The sequence below is a fragment of the Suncus etruscus genome, chromosome 1, assembly GCF_024139225.1.
Source record: "Suncus etruscus isolate mSunEtr1 chromosome 1, mSunEtr1.pri.cur, whole genome shotgun sequence".
Lineage (NCBI taxonomy): Eukaryota > Metazoa > Chordata > Mammalia > Eulipotyphla > Soricidae > Suncus > Suncus etruscus.
Window position 1 is genome coordinate 171140879 of NC_064848.1, and position 20861 is coordinate 171161739.

At 43.2% G+C, this 20861-nt stretch overlaps 1 protein-coding gene and 1 non-coding gene across 2 annotated transcripts in view; one reads left to right on the top strand and one right to left on the bottom strand.

Moving 5' to 3' along the window:
- AATF (apoptosis antagonizing transcription factor) overlaps nucleotides 1-20861 on the bottom strand; it is a 108526-nt gene that overhangs the window by 84958 nt on the left and 2707 nt on the right. The window contains exons 3-4 of the mRNA XM_049772782.1: nucleotides 16229-16672; nucleotides 14902-15039 (exon numbers count right to left, since the gene is read on the bottom strand). Coding sequence (XP_049628739.1) covers nucleotides 14902-15039; nucleotides 16229-16672 — 582 coding nt within the window. The remainder of the gene's footprint in view (nucleotides 1-14901; nucleotides 15040-16228; nucleotides 16673-20861) is intronic.
- On the top strand, nucleotides 10918-11050 carry LOC126031001 (small nucleolar RNA SNORA51). The gene has a single exon (XR_007503215.1). It is a non-coding gene; the product is annotated as a small nucleolar RNA SNORA51 (small nucleolar RNA).

Below are 20861 nucleotides of genomic sequence, written 5' to 3' on the forward strand. Positions count from 1 at the left end.
TGTCCACCCTGGAGTGAGGAGACAGCCAGGCCAGATGAGGGGTCAAATTAAAGCCACACACTTTATCACTTAAGCTTTCTTCCAGGACCCTAAACTAGTTTTTAAAACAGATCAATCTGGCATCCCATATGGTCCCCCATGCCTGCCAGGAGCGATTTCTGAGTGTAGAGCCAGGAGTAACCCCTGAGCACTAACGGGTGTGACCCAAAAACCAAAAAAAAAAAAAAGAAAGAAAGAAAATTATAGACAGCAAAGGTCATTTCTTTTTTTCCAAAGGTCACTTCTTAATGGGCATACGATATGTACATCAGAAAGAACTGCCATGCCTAAACATATATGCATCTAAAGAGGGAGCAGCAAAATACTTAAAACAACTGCTAATAGTCGGGAGCCAAAAAAAACATTGATAGCAACACAATAGCAGTTGAAAACTTTACCACCACTCGGGCAACTCTCCATAAATCAACTAAACTAAAGTTCAGTAAGAAAATACTTGCTTTGAAGGAAGAAATGGGAGAGGAGCTTAGGATACATATGGCTTTTTTATCCCCCAAAGCTAAATTCTTCTCCAATGCACATGGGACATTCTCTAAGACATTCACCAAGACTACATGCTGGGACACAAAACATGCACTCATAAAGTCAAGAGGATAGAAATCATAGCAATTATCTTCTCAGACCATCATTCTCAGAAAACAGAAGTTATCAGAAACAAAGAAATAAACAGAAATGGAGAGGGGCCCGGAGAGATAGCACAGCAGCGTTTGCCTTGCAAGCAGCTGATCCAGGACCAAAGGTGGTTGGTTCGAATCCCGGTGTCCCATATGGTCCCCCATGCCTGCCAGGAGCTATTTTTAAGCAGACAGCCAGGAGTAACCCCTGAGCACTGCCGGGTGTGCCCCCCCCCAAAAAAAAAAGAAATGGAGAAATAAAATCGAGGGGATAAGCTGCAGGTCACAGACTGAATGCTGATTTTACAATATGGGAAGAGCCAGGTGAAAAACCAATGTCCTCTAGTTTCTGTGAACCAATAAAGAGCAATGAGCTATAAGTACTGACACTAGGGGATAAAATCCATAAAATCCAAAATAGATCACTTTATAATGAAAAGACAAAACAAAGATGCCTACCCAAACAAACCAAACTTCAATTGAACTTTTGATTAACCTATTTGGGGGAGGTGGGTTTGGGGTCATACCTGGTGGTGTTCAGGTGTTACTCCTGGCTATGTGCTCAAAACTTGCTCCTGGCTGGCTCAGGGGACCAATATGGGATGCAGGGAATCGAACCACTGTACGTCCTGGATCAACTGCGTGCAAGGAAAACACCCTACAGCTGTGCTATCTCTCAGGCCCCGTGATTAACCTATTGTTTTTGTTGTTTTTTGTTTTTGAGTCACACCTGGCAGGCTCAGGGGTTACTCCCAGCTCTGTGCTCAGAAATCTCCCCTGGCGGGCTCAGGGGACCAGATGGAATGCCAGGATTTGAGCCACCATTCCTCTTCGTGCAAAGCAAATGCCCTATCTCTGTGCTCTCTCTCTGGCCCCGATTAAGCTATTTTAAAAGAGAAGGAACAAAAAGAAATCATTAATAGCTGAGGAAAAATTCAAGAAGCAGGTTGGAGAAAACAGACTATGCAGCAAGAACACTAGCCCCAATTTGATTACTGGCACTTTGTCATCTCTTTAGCACTATAGGGCGGGACCCTGAAGCATCAAGCCAAGAGTAGCCCCTGAGCACCACTGAGTATGATTTAAAAAATAAAGTTGAAAATATTATGAAAAAGAGCATACATGTGTCCATATGTACATATATGTGTATATCATAATATCCCAAAAGATTTTGAGATTTTGTAATCTGAAAGGCATATATCTCCAGAGATATTAAAAAAAATCACAACATGAGAGTATAAAAATATTCCGTAAGGGGCCAAAACTATACTACAGTGGGGTAAGGTGCTTATAAATAAGAGTTTCAAGAACATTGGGCCAGAGAGATAGCATGGAGGTAAAGCATTTGCCTTGCATGCATAAGGACGGTGGTTCAAATCCCAGCATCCCATATGGTCCCCCGAGCCTGCCAGGAGCGATTTCTGAGCGTAGAGCCAGGAGTGACCCCTGAGCGCCACAGGGTGTGACACAAAAACGAAAACAAACAAACAAAAAAAGAGTTTCAAGAACATTTTCAGGACTGAGATGGGAGTTCTAGATTAAAAAAAGGGCCCTGAACAGTGAGATAGGACAGAGTGGGTGGAAAAGCCAGTCTGGCACCCAGTTGTGCGTGGTTCAATTCCTATCACCAGGAGTGATTTTTTGGGGGATGGAGGGGGCACAACCCGTGATGCTGAGGAGTTACTCCTGGCTATGTGCTCAGAAATCTCTCCTGGCTCAGGGGACCATATGGGATGCCGGAGATCAAACCAAGGTCTGTTCTGGGCAGCCGTGTGCAAGGCAAACACCCTACCACTGTGCTATTGTTCCAGGCCAGTGATTTTTGGACACAAGCTAGGAGTTAGCCCTAAGAATCACCAGGTGTGGCCAAGCATACCTCCACCCACTCCAAACAAATAAATAAAAAAAAAAAACTGATAAAGTATGGGGCCAGAGAGATAGCATGGAGGCAGGGCCTTTGCCTTGCATGCAGGACAGTGGTTCGAATCCTAGCATCCCACATGGTCCCCAAGCCTGCCAGGAATGATTTCTGAGCATAGAGCCAGGAGTAACCCCTGCACGCTGCTGGGTGTGACCCAAAAACCCAAAAAAGGGGGTGGGGCTGGAAAGATAGTTGGAGGTAGGGCATTTGCCTTGCATGCAGAGGGGCAGTGGTTTGAACCCCAGCAGTGGTTTGAATCCTGCCAGGGGCGATTTCTGAGCATAGAGCCAAGAGTAACCACTGAGCGCTGCTGGGTGTAACCTAAAAAAATAAAAGAAAATAAAAAGGGGGGGTGGGCTGGAGAGATAGCATGGAGGTAGGGCATTTGCCTTGCATGCAGAAGGGCAGTAGTTCGAATCCTGGCATCCCATATGGTCCCCCGAGCCTGCCAGGAGCAATTTCTGAGTGTAGAGCCAGAAGTAACCCCTGAGCACTGTCATGTGTGACCCCCCCAAAAAAAAACAAAACAACAACAACAACAACAACAAAATTTGATACAGTAAACTGAAATAAAGGAAAGTAAGAGGGAGTTGGGAAAGAACTACACCTTGTAAATTAATAAAAGGAAATTCTAGGATACAATTGTGTATCAAACCCAAAGAACCATTCAAGCTAGAAAGATATAATTCAGTAAGTAGCATGATTTCAAGTTTTTGGTGGGGGGTGGGGGGAGGGGGAGGCTGAGTTGATAAATCTGAGTTAATATAGAAGGCAGGAGCAGGAACCATAGCACAGCGGGTAGGACATTTGCCTTGCACATGAACGACCCAGGTTTGATCCCTGGCATCTCATATGGTTCACTGAGCCTGCCAGGAGTAATCCCTGAGTGCTGGGCGTGCTCTCTCCCCCCAAAAAAGGGAATAACACAGAGGGCAGAGGGATGAAAGGCATGGAGAAAACAATTCATTAATAGTCCAAAACTAAGAAAAACTTAGTACTGCATGATTCAAGCAACTGATCTATTTCAACTAGCAACTAGGAAATCGGACTAAACTAGAAACATCTTTCAAGTAGCCAAGAAGTCATGACTCTAATTCTAAACACACTGGAAAGAAAACAGGGCCTGAGATAAAATAAAGCACACGCCTACCTGTCACCAAGTGGAACACTGTTATTTTGTGTAGCCCTGGAGTCCTCAACCTTCCTGCAGTGACCATGTAATTCCTGGCATTGCAGAATCCCAGGAGCACCCCTTGCACTGAACCCAGGTCTAGTTGCTCAAGAACCAAGATTTGCTGGGAGTGGTCAGTGGGCCCCAAGTACCTTGTAAAAGTGCAGTTTATTGCTTTCATTGGATAAAGTACCAGAAAGAAGATGACGTATCTTATGCCTTCTTATAGCTTTAACCACGTTTTTACCCCAGTCCTCATTTGCAATGTTTGACCTGGGTTTTTGGTTTGGCTTGGTTTGGTTTAATTTGGAAGTCACATCAGGCAGTGATCAGGGCTTACTACTCGCTTGCTCAGGGAACCATATGCAGTGCTGGGGAGAGAGGCAAAGTTAGTCATGTGCAATCAAGAACAATATCCCCTCTACTATCTCTCCAGTCTCGAACTTGGTTTTTATTACAAGTAAAATAGAATAAAAAGAATTTTCATAGATCCTATCTATCCGTGTCTATTTAGTATTGTTGTACCAGAAGTCCACTTAATCAAGCATACCGAGCCAGAGATTCAGCAGGAAAATAAGGTCTTTATTCACAGCAGCTGGCTGGGCCAGAGACCACAGCTAGGCAAATCGGCCACGATCTGGAATTCCAGGAACATTTGTGCTGCACCAAACTGCTCATGATTGTCACAGACAATCACAAGGACTAAGTTCAAGGACCAAGTCACAAGTCACATGTATGACCTGTTAGTAGTAGTCTCAGCTTTCAGACCAGAGAATCAGAAATGAGATAGACAGAGAAAAACAAATCATCGTATGTAAGTAAAAAAGAAATAAAATAGATGAAGGCAAAAGACTATTAATCTTGTTTTGTTTGTTTTTTGGGACACACCCAGCAGGGCTCAGGGTTTTTTTCCTGGCTCTACACTCAGAAATGGTGCCTGGCAGGCTCAGAGGAACATATGGAATGCCGGGAATTGAACCTCTCCTGGGTCATCCACATACAAGGCAAAAGCCTTGCGATGTACTATCTCTCCAGCATCAAGACTATTGTCTTCTGAAGCTTCTGTACCATTGATCATATTCATGTACTGCTTTAATAATATTTAAGAGCTAAGACATAAACAACTATGAATAATAGGAGTAGCACCTTGCAGTTGTTAGGTTCTAAACTCTTATAAAATAATAAAAGCATAGCTACGTTTCAATGCTAAGCCAACAGAAATTACGTATATATAAAAGATATCAAATTGTAGGCTTGGAGCCAAAGCTATGGTACAGTGGCTAGAATGTGCCTTGCACATACCAATTCAAGTTGGATCCCCAGCACCCCATTTGGATCCCTGAGCTCATCAGGATTAACAGGAGTAATTCAGGAGTGCATGGTCAGGAGTATGTCCTCAGCACCAATGAATATGATCACCTGTCTCCCCTGACTCCCCCCAAGAGATAGTCTTAATTTCCTACCTCTAATTTAGAAAAAACAAGAGACCAGTAATAATCTATTGTGGAAATAATAGAGGAAAATAACTGTCAGAGATAAAAATTTAACATGTCACAATCCTTCTAAAGACCAGTTTGGTTGTACATTCTAAAAGCTTGGGGGCAGGGGGAAATTGACTACAGTTGACTATCCCAGCAAATGCTTTTGCAGAGAATGTAGACCTGTGCTGTCTGGTGTAATATTCACTAGCCATATGTGGCTACCAATATGGTAGATACAAATTAAGATGAGCCGAAACACTAAGGCTTCCTTATGCTTGACACGAGTCCCAGGTCCAACCTCCAGCACCGCCTAGTCCCACAAGCATGGTCCACAATCAAAGGTTGCCATTCAGCACTTCAGGGTGTGATCCAGAAAAATAATAATAATAAAGAAAAATAAATATACCCTAGTTTTTAAAAATCATAAGGGCAAACTCTTCACCTTTAAACATGTTTAAACTATATTTTACATATTAAAATTCTTTTTGTTTTTTTTGGGAGTCACACCCGGCAGCGCTCAGGAGTTACTCCTGGCTCACATTCAGAAATCGCTTCTGGCAGGCTTGCTGAGATTCACACCACCATCCTTCTGTATGCAAGGCAAACACCTTACCTCCATGCTATCTCTCTGGCCATGATATATTAAAATATTTTTACAAGTTTTTTTATAAAATACATTTTACTTTATATCTATGTTTTTTAATTTACTGTGGGTTTTAATTATTTTTTAATGTGGTCACTAAAAAATTTTAGGTTACATAAGAGGCTTGCATTATAGTTATTGGACTGTGTTACTTTTAAACAGATTGCCTAAATATATATGAACAAAGATGTTTCTCAAAGCATGTGTTATAAAGTAAAAAACTAGAATAAACCCAAGCATCCATCAACACAGATTGCAGTAAATCTTTAAAATGGAATATTCTGTAGTCACTAAAAATGCTGATGTATATCTAACTATACATACATCTAAATATGGCATAAAAAGATATATTGAGTAGAAAAAAATAAGCCTTCAGAATAGTCGGTATTTGTACAGATTCCACTTTGTTTTTAAAAAGGTAGGTGTGTATTTGTGTTTAAGCACAAAAAGAGGTCTGAAAGGATATTCATCAAAATGACATCTGTGGTTACTCCTTGCAGCAGAGAATTACAAATAATCCTGATTTTCTTCTTAATGCTTTTATGTATGTTCTGAGTTTTTAAAATAAGCATGACAGAGCCCGAAGAATTACCCAGGGGGCTGAAAGCATGCCCTGCATGCACAAGGCTTTGGTTCAGTCCCTGGATCCACATGGTCCCCCAAGAAGTGAGCCAGGAGAAAGGGAAAATTGACGGTGTGGGTGGAAAAAAAAAAAAGAAAAGAAGTTAGACAGGAACAGCTTCAGAGTACCAGTAGCTACATGGGTCAAGAACAAAAACCTGTTATTTTAATTCTTAGGGAGACAATTGTATAATTAGTATAATGAACAGCCATCATTAAGACAATCTCACTTGTGTACTCTAGAATTCTAAATCTGCTCCTACACTTATCCCAAGCAGTACTTTAACCTATTCCAAGTAATTAAGAATATTTTCAGATTTCTATAGATCATCTGTGAGAACTGTCATGAACTCAAAGTGTTAATTGAGAGAACAATGAAATAGATGTTCATGGATTTGTTACCTAAGGCAAATAAGTAATTAAGGAGACTTTTGCTGATAGTATTTGTTGCCTATGGGATACAGGACTGACTGATAGAGGTACAGGAATGAGAAGACTTTATTCCATATGTAATCCTGATTACTGTTTGAATTTTGTATTAGATAAATATATTATCTATTAAAAAATAAATATAATTTTGGGGGGCTAGAGCAATAGCACAGCAAATAGGACATTTGCCTTCACACGGCTGACCTAGGTTTGATCTCCACCATCCCCTATGGTTCCCCAAGCCTGCCAAGAGCACAGAGCCAGGAGTAATCCCGAGTGCTGCTGGGTGTGGCCCAAAACCAATAAATAAATACAATCTGTTTTTATCAAGACTACTTGTGCAACAATGGAGAGAGTACAGCAGATAGGGTCCTTGTCTTAGATACAGGTGACCTGGACTCAATCCCTGGCATCCATTGAGTCCACCAGGAATGATTCATGACTGTAGAACCAGACTATAGAACCTCTGACCACTGTCAGGTGTGGCCCAAAAACAACAAAAAGACTAGCTGCTTGTGAATTATATAATATTTAAGAAGTCATTCTTTAAGGTGTCAATTAGTGCTAAGGCCAAAGGAGCATTAAAATATTCAGTTTGGGGGCCCGGAGAGATATAGCACAGCGGTACTTGCCTAGCAAGCAGCCGATCCAGAACCTAAGGTGGTTGGTTCGAATCCTGGTGTCCCATATGGTCCCCCGAGCCTGCCAGGAGCTATTTCTGAGCAGACAGCCAGGAGTAACCCCTGAGCACCGCCGTGTGTGACCCAAAAACCAAAAAAAAAATTCAGTTTGGGGCGCTGGAGCATTGAGTACAGCAGGTTGGGCACTTGGCTGTATGTTGCCAACCTGGGTTCAATCCCTGGCATCCCATTCAGTCCACCGAGGACCGCCAGGAGTAATTCCGGAACACAGTCAGAAGAAACCCCTGATTATTACTGGGTTTGGCCCCCAAAACAGAACTGTTGCAAGTCAGCCCCTGAAGAGGTTGACTGATGGAGGGATGGAGGATGAGGTCTTTCCCCTCCAGCTCAAAGCACGCTTCTGCCACCCTGTTCAGCCAGCGGTTCTGAGGTGAAGCGGCGGGTAAACAGCTCGCAGACAGTCAGGCTTGTGGAAATATTAGCTTTATTCGGTGGACAAGACTGAAGTTCAAAGCCTCAGCATCAGTTCCAGCCAAAAGCCCCTCGCCTTTCACAGACCCTTGTTTTTATCCCCCAGAATCAGGTACCACCCAATGGTGGGATCAGATACCACCCAATGATGGAAGCAGAATCTTGCAACACAGAACTTTTTTTTTTTAAACTTTATTGATTGGTTGGTTGGTTGGTTGGTTGGTTGGTTGTTGGGTCACACCCAGTGGGGCTCAAGGAATCACTCCTGGCTCTGCACTCAGAAAGTGTTCCTGGCAGGCTGAGGACCCATATGGGATGCTGGGAATCAAACCGGGTCCCTCCAAGGTTGGCCGCAAGCAAGGCAAAAGACCCGCCATTGTGCCACCTCTCTGGCTCCCAAAACAAAAGTTTTTTTAAAAAGTCATTTTTATTAGGGCTAGAGAGATAGTAGAGTAAGGCACTTAACCTGCACATAGCTGACCTGGATTCAATCCTCAGTCCCCTATATGTTTCCTTAAGCCTGCCAGGAGTAATCTTGGAGCACAGAGCTAGGAATAAACCTTAAGTATGGCAAGGGGTGCTCCACCATCCCGTCCCGTTCCCAAACCTCCACCAAATAATTTTCACCCAAGTTTAGAAGCTATAGACAGTTCAAAGGTCTGAAGGACAAGTATTACATGTGGGAACCTTGGGTTTGATCCCCAGGATCACATGGTCATCTGAGCACCACAGTGAATGACCACTTGGCTGGGAATGTGGCTCAAGAAGTAGGGCAGATAAAGTATTGAGTTTGATCATCTATCTGTACAAGGAACTAAGCACCACCAAGTATGTATGACCTGGTAGCTACTGAGCACCAAACTGTCAGGTCTGTACTTGGTACTCCTTAAGCTGGTGCTAGACCCTAGAGAAAAGATCTTTGTTGTTCTCAAGTCAAAATAGAGGTGGAGTGTTCGTATGTATGTATATATTGCATATATTGGTGTATATACACAGTATAATATACGTTTATATCAATAAAAGAAATCTTACCAAAAAAGAAAAGAAATCAAAAAATCAAATTGCAAAATTTTGTTCAGTTTTGGGTCACACTCAGAGGTGCCAAGGTCTTCTATTTTGTGCCAAGAGATCACTCCTCTTAAGACTTGGAAACCTTATGGGGTACTGGAGAGCAAATTCAGGTTGGCAGCATACAAGGCAAACATCCTACTACTATATATTGCTTTGACCTCGAACTATAAATTATTAATACTAGGGCCAGAGAGATAGCATGGAAATAAGGAGTTTGCCTTGCATGCAGAAGAACAGTGGTTTGAATCCCGGTATCCCACATGGTCCCCCCAAGCCTGCCAAGAGCGATTTCTGAGTGTAGAGCCAGGAGTAACCCCTGAGCGCTGCTGGGTGTGACCCAAAAACAAAAAAAAACAAAACAAAACAAAAAAATTAATACAAAACTTTCTCCATATTTATAAGTCATTTTACTGTGTTCTTGATAGGGGGTTGATTGATTTGTTTTTGGTTTATCTTTTTTGATGTTTTTGTTTTGTTTTACTTTTCATTTTTTGCTTGTGGGAAATATCAAAATGTCAACCATTGTTTCTATTAAAGGTCTTTAACAATATTGCATTTTAGACCTGTAATGAAACACAGTGCTCACCGCAGTTTGTAATGCATCCCATTAAATACATTAATAACATGCATTTCACTAAAAGGTCAACTTATTATATCTGAAGTTTAGCTTTCCTTTAATCATTTCATTTAAAGCTACAGAAAAAAAACTAAAAAAAAATAAAATCAGGGGGCCCGGAGAGATAGCACAGCGGCGGTTGCCTTGCAAGCAGCCGATCCAGGACCAAAGGTGGTTGGTTCGAATCCCGGTGTCCCATATGGTCCCCCGTGCCTGCCAGGAGCTATTTCTGAGCAGACAGCCAGGAGTAACCCCTGAGCACCGCCGGGTGTGACCCAAAAACCAAAAAAAAATAAAAATAAAAAATAGGGCCTGGAGAGATAGCACAGCGGCGTTTGCCTTGCAAGCAGCCGATCCAGGACCAAAGGTGGTTGGTTCGAATCCCGGTGTCCCATATGGTCCCCCGTGCCTGCCAGGAGCTATTTCTGAGCAGACAGCCAGGAGTAACCCCTGAGCACCGCCGGGTGTGGCCCAAAAACCTAAATAAATAAATAAATAAATAAATAAATAAATAAATAAAAAAAATAAAATAAGTAAAGAGTACAGTATAAAAACACTCAATTCCGGGCCCGGAGAGATAGCACAGCGGTGTTTGCCTTGCAAGCAGCCTATCCAGGACCGAAGGTGGCTGGTTCAAATCCCGGTGTCCCATATGGTCCCCCGTGCCTGCCAGGAGTTATTTCTGAGCAGACAGCCAGGAGTAACCCCTGAGCACCGCCGGGTGTGGCCCCCCCCCCAAAAAAAAAAAACACTCAATTCCCTCATCCATTCATATCAGTTAATGTTTATTAAGAAAACATTGCGGGGCCGGAGAGATAGCATGGAGGTAAGGCGTTTGCCTTTCATGCAGGAGGTCATCGGTTCGAATCCTGGCACCCCATATGGTCCCCCGTGCCTGCCAGGAGCAATTTCTGACCCTGGAGCCAGGAATAACCCCTGAGCACTGCCGGGTGTGACCCAAAAACCAACACACACACAAAAAAAGAAAACATTGCTGGGACCAGAGCACTGATGTAAGCAGTAGGGCATTTGCCTTGCACGCGCTGACCTAGGACAGACCTCAGTTAGATCCCCTGGTGTCCCATAAGGTCTTACAAGCGGTTTCTGAGCGAATAGCCAGAAACAACCCCTGAGCGTCACCAGGTGTGGCCCAAAAACAAAAAATCAAAACAAAACAAAACAGCCTCCCAATTCTTACCACAGGCTGTGTTCTTGACACTGACTGTATAGAAAGAGGAGGTACAGTAAATGTACCCCATATACACCTCAACCCAGGCCCTTTGCCTGGTCTGTATTGTGAATTGGGGGACAAAACAAAACAAAAAAAACATAGCTTCTTTTATGTGGAATAAATGGTATTATGACTTTTTTAAATATCTTTTTCTTTCAGAGACACCTGCTAGAAGATTTACAGATATAATGATACGCTATCAAATATTTTTTCAAAATAATTTAGAAATGGGAAAGTTAGTATAAATATAGATGAAATAAGATCAGCCCTGGACTGACGATTGTTTCACTAGTTTATGACAATTGTATATAGGGCTCAATATATTATTCTCTCTACAATTATACTAATATAGTCTATAATTAAATGTTTTAAATAATTCACGCTGAGGGTTCCTTAAGTAACTTATTTTCTCCCTTTTACAACATTACCACTTACATAAAAGATCTGCCTCCTAATGCTATAGTAAAGAAAGTCAGAGAGGACACTGAAGCTGGGACTTGTAGTAAGACACACTGCTTCCTGGGATAAATCCCCAGCTCTGTAATTAAAAAAAAAAGTGTAAAATAGGTTAAAAACAAAAACAACAAAATTCAATTTTCTGAAAACCTGAGGAGATAAGTGTGTTGAAGAGACAAACTGAGCATGTAGCTGGAAGACTGTCACTTTCAATACTCTAGTTAAAAATGGGCCCAGAGAGATAGCACAGTGGCGTTTGCCTTGCAAGCAGCCGATCCAGGACCAAAGGTGGTTGGTTCGAATCCCGGTGTCCCATATGGTCCCGTGCCTGCCAGGAGCTATTTCTGAGCAGACAGCCAGGAGTAACCCCTGAGCATCGCCGGTTGTGGCCCAAAAACCAAAAAAAAAAAAAAAAAACCAAAAAAAACCAAAAAAACTAGGGAGGCTTGCAAGGCACCTTGGATCAGATACCCATGCTTGCATGGCCTACTAAACACTACCCAGCGTAGCCATAAAGCACCATAAAGGCACCCCCCCCCCCGAAACAAACAAACCAAAAAACAGCAATGCTGAGGGAAAAAATTATATTAAAAACAACAACAAAAGGGCAGGGCGGTGGCGCTGGAGGTAAGGTGCCTGCCTTACAAGCGCTAGCCAAGGAACGGACAGCGGTTCGATCCCCCGGCGTCCCATATGGTTCCCCCAAGCCAGGGGCGATTTCTGAGCACATAGCCAGGAGTAACCTCTGAGCGTCAAACGGGTGTGGCCCAAAAACCAAAAAAAAAAAAAAACAACAACAACAACAACATAATATGGGATTAGGATGCTCAATACTGAAATAATATTACACTGAAATAATATTAGAAAGGCAGGAAACCAAAGTGCATATATAGTGTCATTAGAGTCAACAGGAAGTATTGCAAGGTCAGACTGAAAGCTTCAGGGAATCAGGGCTTGGCAGTAAGGAAAAATCTCTGGTAACCTTTCCATAGTCACTGAGGCAGAAGCTGATTTTGATGTTGTTGTTTTTGGGTCACACCCGGTGGCATTTAGTGGTTACTCCTGGCTCTTCTCTCAGAAATTGCCCCTGGCATAAGGGATGCTGGGGATCAAACCCTCATCTGTCCTGGGTAAGCTGCATGCAAGGCAAATGCCCTACCACTGTGATACATCTCTCCGGCCCCTTGTTATTTTGGACCACACCTGGCGGTGCTTAGGAGTTACTCCTAGTTCTGCACTCAAAAAGTATTCCTGGCAGGCACAGGAGACCATATGGGATGCTGGGGACTGAACCTACGTGGGCCGTATACAATCATACGATATGTTATAATTCTGTTATGTTATAACATAACCTGCTATATTATCACTCGGGCCCTGAGAAAATGAATTTTAAGCATACTAATAGAATGTAACAATACTCACTTTCCCAAATAAATGGTTCATTTAAATTACATAGGAAATTAGAATTCTATTACAAAGCAGGGCCTGGGCAGTGGGTAGGATACTTGCCTTGCACATGGCCAACCCAGGTTTTTCTGTTTGTTTGTTTGTTTGTTTTGGGTTTTGGGGCCACACTCAGGGATTATTCCTAGCTATGTGCTCAGAAATTGCTCCTGGCTTATGGGACCATATGGGACACTGGGGGGATCGAACTGCAGTCTGTCCTAGGTCAGCTGCTTGCAAGGCAAACGCCCTACCGCTGTGCTACTGCTCTGGCCCCCCAACCCAGGTTTGATCTTGGCACCCCATATGGTCCCAAGAGCCCCACCAGTAATGATCCTGAGCGCAATGCTAGGAGTAAGCCCTAAGCACAACCAAATGTGGCCCACAAAACAAAATAATTAAAATATTAAAAAGCAATGAATAAGATTGTTAGTTACACTGATGATCATCATTCACAAGACTAAACATTGTCAAATGCTTCTTTTTAGCAGGAAGTACCTACACTGGCAGTACTGATAGTGTACCAGACACCATACTAATGTTTGCAGTGATTATATTCATAAATCCTTATCATCACATAACCTTGATTTTACTGTGAACGTAAATAACTCACTCAAATCATATCATGTATTTATCACTTAAACCTAGGAGATCTGGAAGGCTATGTGCCCTATAACACCAGAACCAAAAATGCTCTTCTGCCTGCATCAATCAGGTGCATATGAGCACCACAAAAAGAGGTACACACCAAAACAAAAGAGATGTGCAAGACCATGGCCAGCAAGTGTGACCTCTGGCAAGCACTTGTGTGAGCACTGAACTATAGCGACCCCTAGTGAGGTCCACAGCCATAATGTGTGCCTCAACAAAAAGTGCTCACCATGGTGACATGTGTACCAACACTACAACCAAACAAGCACAGGGCACCACAGTCGAGTGTACAACCCACTCTACCCCCTCACACCCCACTCTTGTGAGCACTACCAGAAAAACTGAACAAGCTCCACAAGCTTCTCTATGTGACCCCAAGTCATCCAACATCAACAGAGGAAGGGGAGATGGAAAGAGAGTGGAAGAAAAAATTAAAAACAAACCCAGATAATCAGACTAACTGCTAGAAAACCGAACTTGAGACTTATTTAATTAAAGACAGTTTTTAAGTCTCAGTAGTTTTCTGATCAGTACAGATTCAATCCGTTTCTCATCAGCTATACAGCACAGTATAAATCATTCTGCCAAAGTAAGGTTACCAAGAAACTTTTCCTAAACCATTTACCATTTGCCAAGACAGGGAAATACTCAACATATTATGGCTAACTATAAAAAAGTTGGGGGAAAAAAAAACCAAAAACTAGCTACCTGTAACATGTGCAGACATTTGTTTTGATGTACAGATATTCATTGAGGGAGGAGGACTTTGACTACACCTAGCAGTATTCAGGGGACCCCCAGAACTGCAGGCCTGGAGATGCATGTCCGGGGACTTCTAGAGACTTCCCCAGTGATGCTTCAGAGACCATCTTTTAAGCACATGCCACAAATAACTAAACTAGATACAGTCATCATTCTTTCAGTAGCTTTTCAAATAGCATTCCTTAAGCACTAAAGAATTCAGAAAGTCCTTTAGGCAAGAGAAGAGTAGAGAGGACAGGTAGAAAAAACACTAATAACCATTACTTAAAGCCCAATCTAGGGCCAGAGATTAAGGTGCTTGCCTTGGTTGTGGCTGTGAACCTATTTCAAAGCCCTAGCACTGAATATGACCTCCTAAGTACCACATATGGTTTCCCAATCATCCCAAGGCATGGTCTTGATCACAGAGCAAGGTATGGTCTCTGAGTCCACTATGTATGGTTCCCCAAATCTATTTCCAAGTTATTTTCATTTGACAGAAGTTAAAATGCACTTTTTCAAGCCCTATTATCACTAAAATAAAATTCCTTCGACTTTTTAGAACTGCACACACAACCCCAGTGCATACTAATATATACCAGTGACTCAAAGTAAAATTCCAATAAAGCTTAAATATTCTTACTATTTTTTAGGGCACTGGCAAATTCCGGGCCACCTCTGTTCTTGAAAACAGGGAAAACATCTGGTTGAGGAAGTTGATTGGTGGTTAGCAGAGCTTTTTGCAGCTTGATCCTTCCTTCCAAAAGCTGGTCCCACAGTGCTGAGAAAGAAAGGAGAATTGCATACCTTAGTATGAAATATTCCTGGACCAGAGAAAGAAAAGGCACTGAAATCATAGCATTCTCTAAGCAACACAGTTTTATCAGCTTCAAGCCATGGCAACACATTCTAGTACAGGAAATAAATTCAGCATTTTGGAAGCAAATATCTGGTAAGAGACAGAGACAGGGAGATAGAATACTAAAGCCTAAAAAGGAGAAAATACTCTTTAATCTTCTAGTTGCTAAAAGTACCAGAGCAGACAGCTAAGCAGTGTAGAATGGCGACTAAGCAGAGAGAAATGGGGTTTAGTAAGCAGGGCATATTACAAACTAATTTGAAGGACACAGGAGAATCAAATAGTCAAAAACAAACAAACAAAACAGAGATCTTGGGACTGGAGTAATAGCACAATGGATAGGGTGTATACCTTGCATGCAGCTGACCCAGGTTCAACCCTGAAACCCCTTATGGTCCCCTAAGCATGCCAGTAGTTCCTGAGTGCAGAGACAGAAACAGACCCTGAGTATTGCTTTAATGTGATCCCAAAAAGCAAAAAACAAGAAGCAAGAATAATAGCACAGCAGGTAGGGTGATTGCCTTGCACATGGCTGACCAGGTTCACTCAGGTTCAATCCCCAGAATCCCAGATGGTCACTGAGCCTGCCAGGAGTGATTTCTGAGAAAAAAAAATTAAACGAAAGAAAGAGAGAGAAAGAAGGAAGGAAGGAAGGAAGGAAGGAAGGAAGGAAGGAAGGAAGGAAGGAAGGAAGGAAGGAAGGAAGGAAGGAAGGAAGGAAGGAAGGAAGGAAGGAAGGAAGGAAGGAAGGAAGGAAGGAAGAAGGAGGGAGGGAGGGAGGGAGGGAGAGAGGGAGGGAGGGAGGGAGGGAGGGAGGGAAGGAAGGAAGGAAGGAAGGAAGGAAGGAAGGAAGGAAGGAAGGAAGGAAGGAAGGAAGGAAGGAAGGAAGGAAGGAAGGAAGGAAGGAGAAAGAGAGAGGAAGGGAAGGAAGGAGGGAGGAGGAAGGAAGGAAGGAAGTAGAGAATGGAGGGAGAGAGGGGAAGAAAGCAAGGAAAGAAGAAAGCAAGGAAAGAAGGAAGGAAGGAAGGAGGGAGGGAGGGAGGGAGGGAGGGAGAAAAAGAGAGATCAAATGCAGATACTTCTAGAAAACATCAGCAAAGCATATACAAACCTATCTGGTTCTTGACAGCTCTTCCTTTCTCCACTTCCTCAGAAACTTTAGCACTAGAGAAGGTCATCACCACACCATCGTCTTCACTGTTCCGGCCATCAGCAACACTACCCTCACTCTCATTCTCATAGTCTTCCTCGTCATTGCCATCTTCCATGCCGCTCTCATCTTCTTCCTCCTCTTCCTCATCCTCATCACTACCAAGATCATCCATTCCCTCAGTAAATTTCTTAAAGTCACTGATAGGCTGGGACCTGAAGCTGCCCACTGTTGCCACACGGTTTCCATCCTTCTTCCTTGAGGCCAGACCACTGTCCTTCTCATCCTCATCCTCATCCTCTTCAGCCCACTCCTCCTCTGCAACACTCGCTGCATCCTCATCGGATTCGTCCAGATCCTCGGAATCTTCATCTTCAGACCCTTCACCAGCAGATATTTCCTGGTCTAGCCAGTGAGAGAAGATGGAAAAGTGAGACATATATCAGCTCAAACTAAAGAATTTGACAGCTTGATTGTGTGTGTGTGTGTGTGTGTGTGTGTGTGTGTGTGTGTGTGTGTATGTGTGTGTGCGCGTGCGTGTGTGTCAGTGGGAGAAGGGTGCTCAGGAGTGGTCCCTGGTGTTGCTAGAGGGTGGGAGGCAGACCATATGTAGTAAAGGGTTGGCCTCATAAAAGGCAAGTACCTTACCTCCTATACTATCTCTGTCCCCTAGGATCTAATTTCTTTTAAGTATTACTACTCTCAATTTAATAGATTTTGTTTTTTTGTTTTGGGGCCACACCCAGTGATGCTCAGGAGTTACTCCTGGCTATGGGCTCAGAAATCACTCCTGTCTAGGGGCACCACGTGGGACGCCGGATTGAACCAGGTCTATCCTGGACCAGCCGCATGCAAGGCAAACGCCCTACTGCTGCGCTATCGCTCTGGTCCCCAAATAATAATAATAATAATAATTATTATTATTATAATTATTATTATTATTATTAGGGGGGGCTTTCTTTGGGACGTACCCAGCAGTACTCAGGGGCCATTCCTGGCTCTGTGCTCAGAAATCACTCCTGGCAGCTCAGGGGACCTTCTGGGATGCCAGGATTCGAACCACCATTGGCCCTGAATTGGCTATGTGCAAGGCAAACAAACACCCTACCGCTATGCTCTCTCTCTCCAGCCCATTGGATTTTTATTATACATCTATAATCTCTAAAATGCAATGGACAGAGATAAACATGTGTGCTACCCAAAGATTCTAGTTGGAAAGAGGTAAAACTATAATGGAGAGGGGGAGTGAGAGGGAAACAGAGGCTCATGGATTAATAGTCACGTTTGCTGATCAGAGGCTCAGGTTCAATCCCTATTACCAGTGATTCCATAAGTACTACCAGGAGCAACCCCTGAGCAGTAAGCCAGGAGCAACACCCAAGAATATAATAAAAGGGCTGGAGAGATGGCTCAAAAGGTGGAAGTGAATGCTTTGTATGTGGGAGCCCTAAACTCAATCTCCAGTCTTGCATGGTCCCCACACCACTTCTGGGTCTGGTTCCCAAAGAAAACAAAAAAGCGGTTATATAACACAAAGAAGTATTCAAGGGGCCGGAGAGGTGGCGCTAAAGGTAAGGTGTCTGCCTTACAAGCGCTAGCCAAGGAAGGACCGTGGTTCGATCCCCTGGTGTCCCATATGGTCCCCCAAGCCAGGGGCAATTTCTGAGTGCTTAGCCAGGAGTAACTCCTGAGTATCAAATGGGTGTGGCCTCCCCAAAAAAAGAAGTATTCAAAATATCTTCATAAAGTTTTGGTAGCTTAGAGAATTAAATATTAATTGCTGGGGCAGGGGCTTGCCTTGCAAGTGGCTGATCTGGGTTCTGTTTCTGGCATTCCATGTGATTGGTTGCCAGGAATAATCCCTGAACAGAGCAGAACATGGCACAAAAACAAAAAAGGAAAAACAGAAGAAAAAATATTGGGACTAGGGGCCTGAGAGATAGCATGGAGGTAAGGCATTTGCCTTTCATGCAGGAGGTCATCGGTTCGAATCTCGGCGTCCCATATGGTCCCCTGTGCCTGCCAGGAGCAATTTCTGAGCCTGGGGCCAGGAATAACTCCTGAGCACTGCCGGGTGTGACCCAAAAAAACCCACACCAAAAAAAAAAAAAAAAAAAATATTGGGACTAGAACGATAGTAGTACAGCGAGCAGGTAGGGCACTTACTTTGCACACAGCTAACCTGAGTCTGATCCCCAGCATTTTATATGGTCCCCAGAGCACCACCAAGAGTTATCCCTGAGCATTCAGGTGTGTCTCCCCACTCCCCGAAAAAAAAGCCTATGGGACAAGAGAATTTAAGCAAGGCTATAAAAGCTCTTTGGTTTTGTTCTGTTTTTATTTGTTGGGCCCTGACTCTGCACTCAGGAAACACTTGTGGTGGTGCTCAGGGGATCATATGAAACACCAAGAATTGAACCTAGATGGGCTACATGCAAGGCAGATGTCCTACCCACTGTACTATCTTAAAGAGGTAGCCATTGATCTGGACCTTGAAAAATAGTTTTCAATTGGTGAAGGAATTTGTGTTCCCAAGCAAGTATTTGATAAAAGTTTTAGATTACCTATCTCACATGCACAATCTTATATCAGTATATCTCACTTATTAGATACTTATTAAGCACTTATAAGCCAACCATAGATAAATGCTAAGAAATGACATTTAAGAAATGCTAATACCTAAGAAAGGTAGTTATGCACAGCAGTCATTATGTTCAAATGTCACTAGTATGCAGTATATAGAAAAGACGCCACCGGGGCCGGGAAGGTGGCGCTAGAGGTAATGTGTCTGCCTTGCAAGCGCTAGCATAGGACGGACCTCGGTTCTATCCCCCAGTGTCCCATATGGTCCCCCCAAGCCAGAGGCAATTTCTGAGCGCATAGCCAGGAGTAACCCCTGAGCATTCAAACGGGTGTGGCCCAAAAACCAAAAAAAAAAAAAAAAAAAAAAAAAGGCGCCACCAAACTCTCCTGCTGAAAATCAGGTAAAAAGTGACCTCATAAAGAGAAATATTATATTTCAGGTTTTTTTTTAATTTTTGTTGCTTTGAATTTTTTTGTTTTGTTTTGTTCTTTTTTGGTGCTGAAACCCGGGATTGAAGTTGCTTTGCATTTTTGTTTTGTGACCACACATAGCAGTGCTCAGGATCTACTTCCATCCAGTTCTGTGCTTAGTGATGGAAATAGAACCCAGGCCTGGCAGGAATGATTTCTGAGCAAAGAGCCAGGAGTAACCCCTGAGCACTGCCAGGTGTGACCCAAAAACAAAAACAAAAACAAAACAAAACAAAACAAAACAAAAAAAAGAGTTCAGATGGTCAGTGGTCAGGGCCAGAGCGATAGCACAGCAGGTAGAGTATTTGCCTTGCACATGGCTGATCCAGGTTCTATCCCCAACATCCCAAATGGTTCAAGCTTGCCAAGAATGAATTCTTTCTAGCTTTTTTTTGTTTTGCTTAGGACCACACTCAGAGGTACTTATGGGCAATTCCTGGCTCTGCACTCAGAAATCACTTATGGCAGGCTAGAGGGACCATATAGTATGCTGGGGATGGAACCTGGGTTGACTGCATGCTAAGCAAACACATCCCACCCGCTGTGCTATGGCTCTGGCTCCAACCAGGAGTAAATTCTGAGTGCAGAGCCAAGAGTAACCCCTTAATGCTATACTACGAATGGTGGAGTCATCTGCCTTTCTGGCTTTTTCTTTTTTTGCTTTTTTTATTTATATTTTGGGGCCACACCACACCCAGCAATGCTCAGGAGTTACTCCTGGCTCTGCACTTGGGAATTACTCCTAGCAGTACTTGGAAGACCATATGGGATGCCAGAAACTGAACTCAGGTTAGCCATGTGCAAGGGAAATGTGTTACCTGCTGTACAGTCAGTCTAGTCCCTAAGTTCTGATTCTTCCAAACATGGTTTTGAGCAAGTTATTGAACCAGTTTCTCTATTTCTCTATTCTTTTTTTTTTTTTTTTTTTTTTTTGTGGTTTTTGGGTCACACCCGGCAGTGCTCAGGGGTTACTCCTGGCTCCATGCTCAGAAATTGCTCCTGGCAGGCACGGGGGACCATATGGGACACTGGGATTCGAACCGATGACCTCTTGCATGAAAGGCAAACGCCTTACCTCCATGCTATCTCTCCAGCCCCCTATTTCTCTATTCTATTAAAATAAGTATAAATACTCATTTCTTAACTTAGGGGCTAGAGTGATAGTACAGCAGATAGGACATATTTCCCTTGTACACAACCAACCCAGGTTCAAACCTTGATATCCTATATGAACCCCTGAGCACCACCAGTAGTAATTCCAGAGCACAAAGCCAGGAGTAACCCTTGAGCACTGCCAGGTGTGGCCCAAAAATAAAATAAAACAACAAAAAAAGTAATAGTTATAACTTACGTTCCTCTGAGAGGATTAAATAAAATGACATGTGGGCAAGAGCTTAGCTTGCTTGCACAAAGCTGGTTCAGGTACAATCCCCCACAACTATGGTAAACTATATGGTAAACCAAACCTACCAGTAGTGATCCCTATGCACAAAGTCAGGAGTAAGCCCTGAGCACTGCTGGGTGTGGCCTCAAAAAAAAA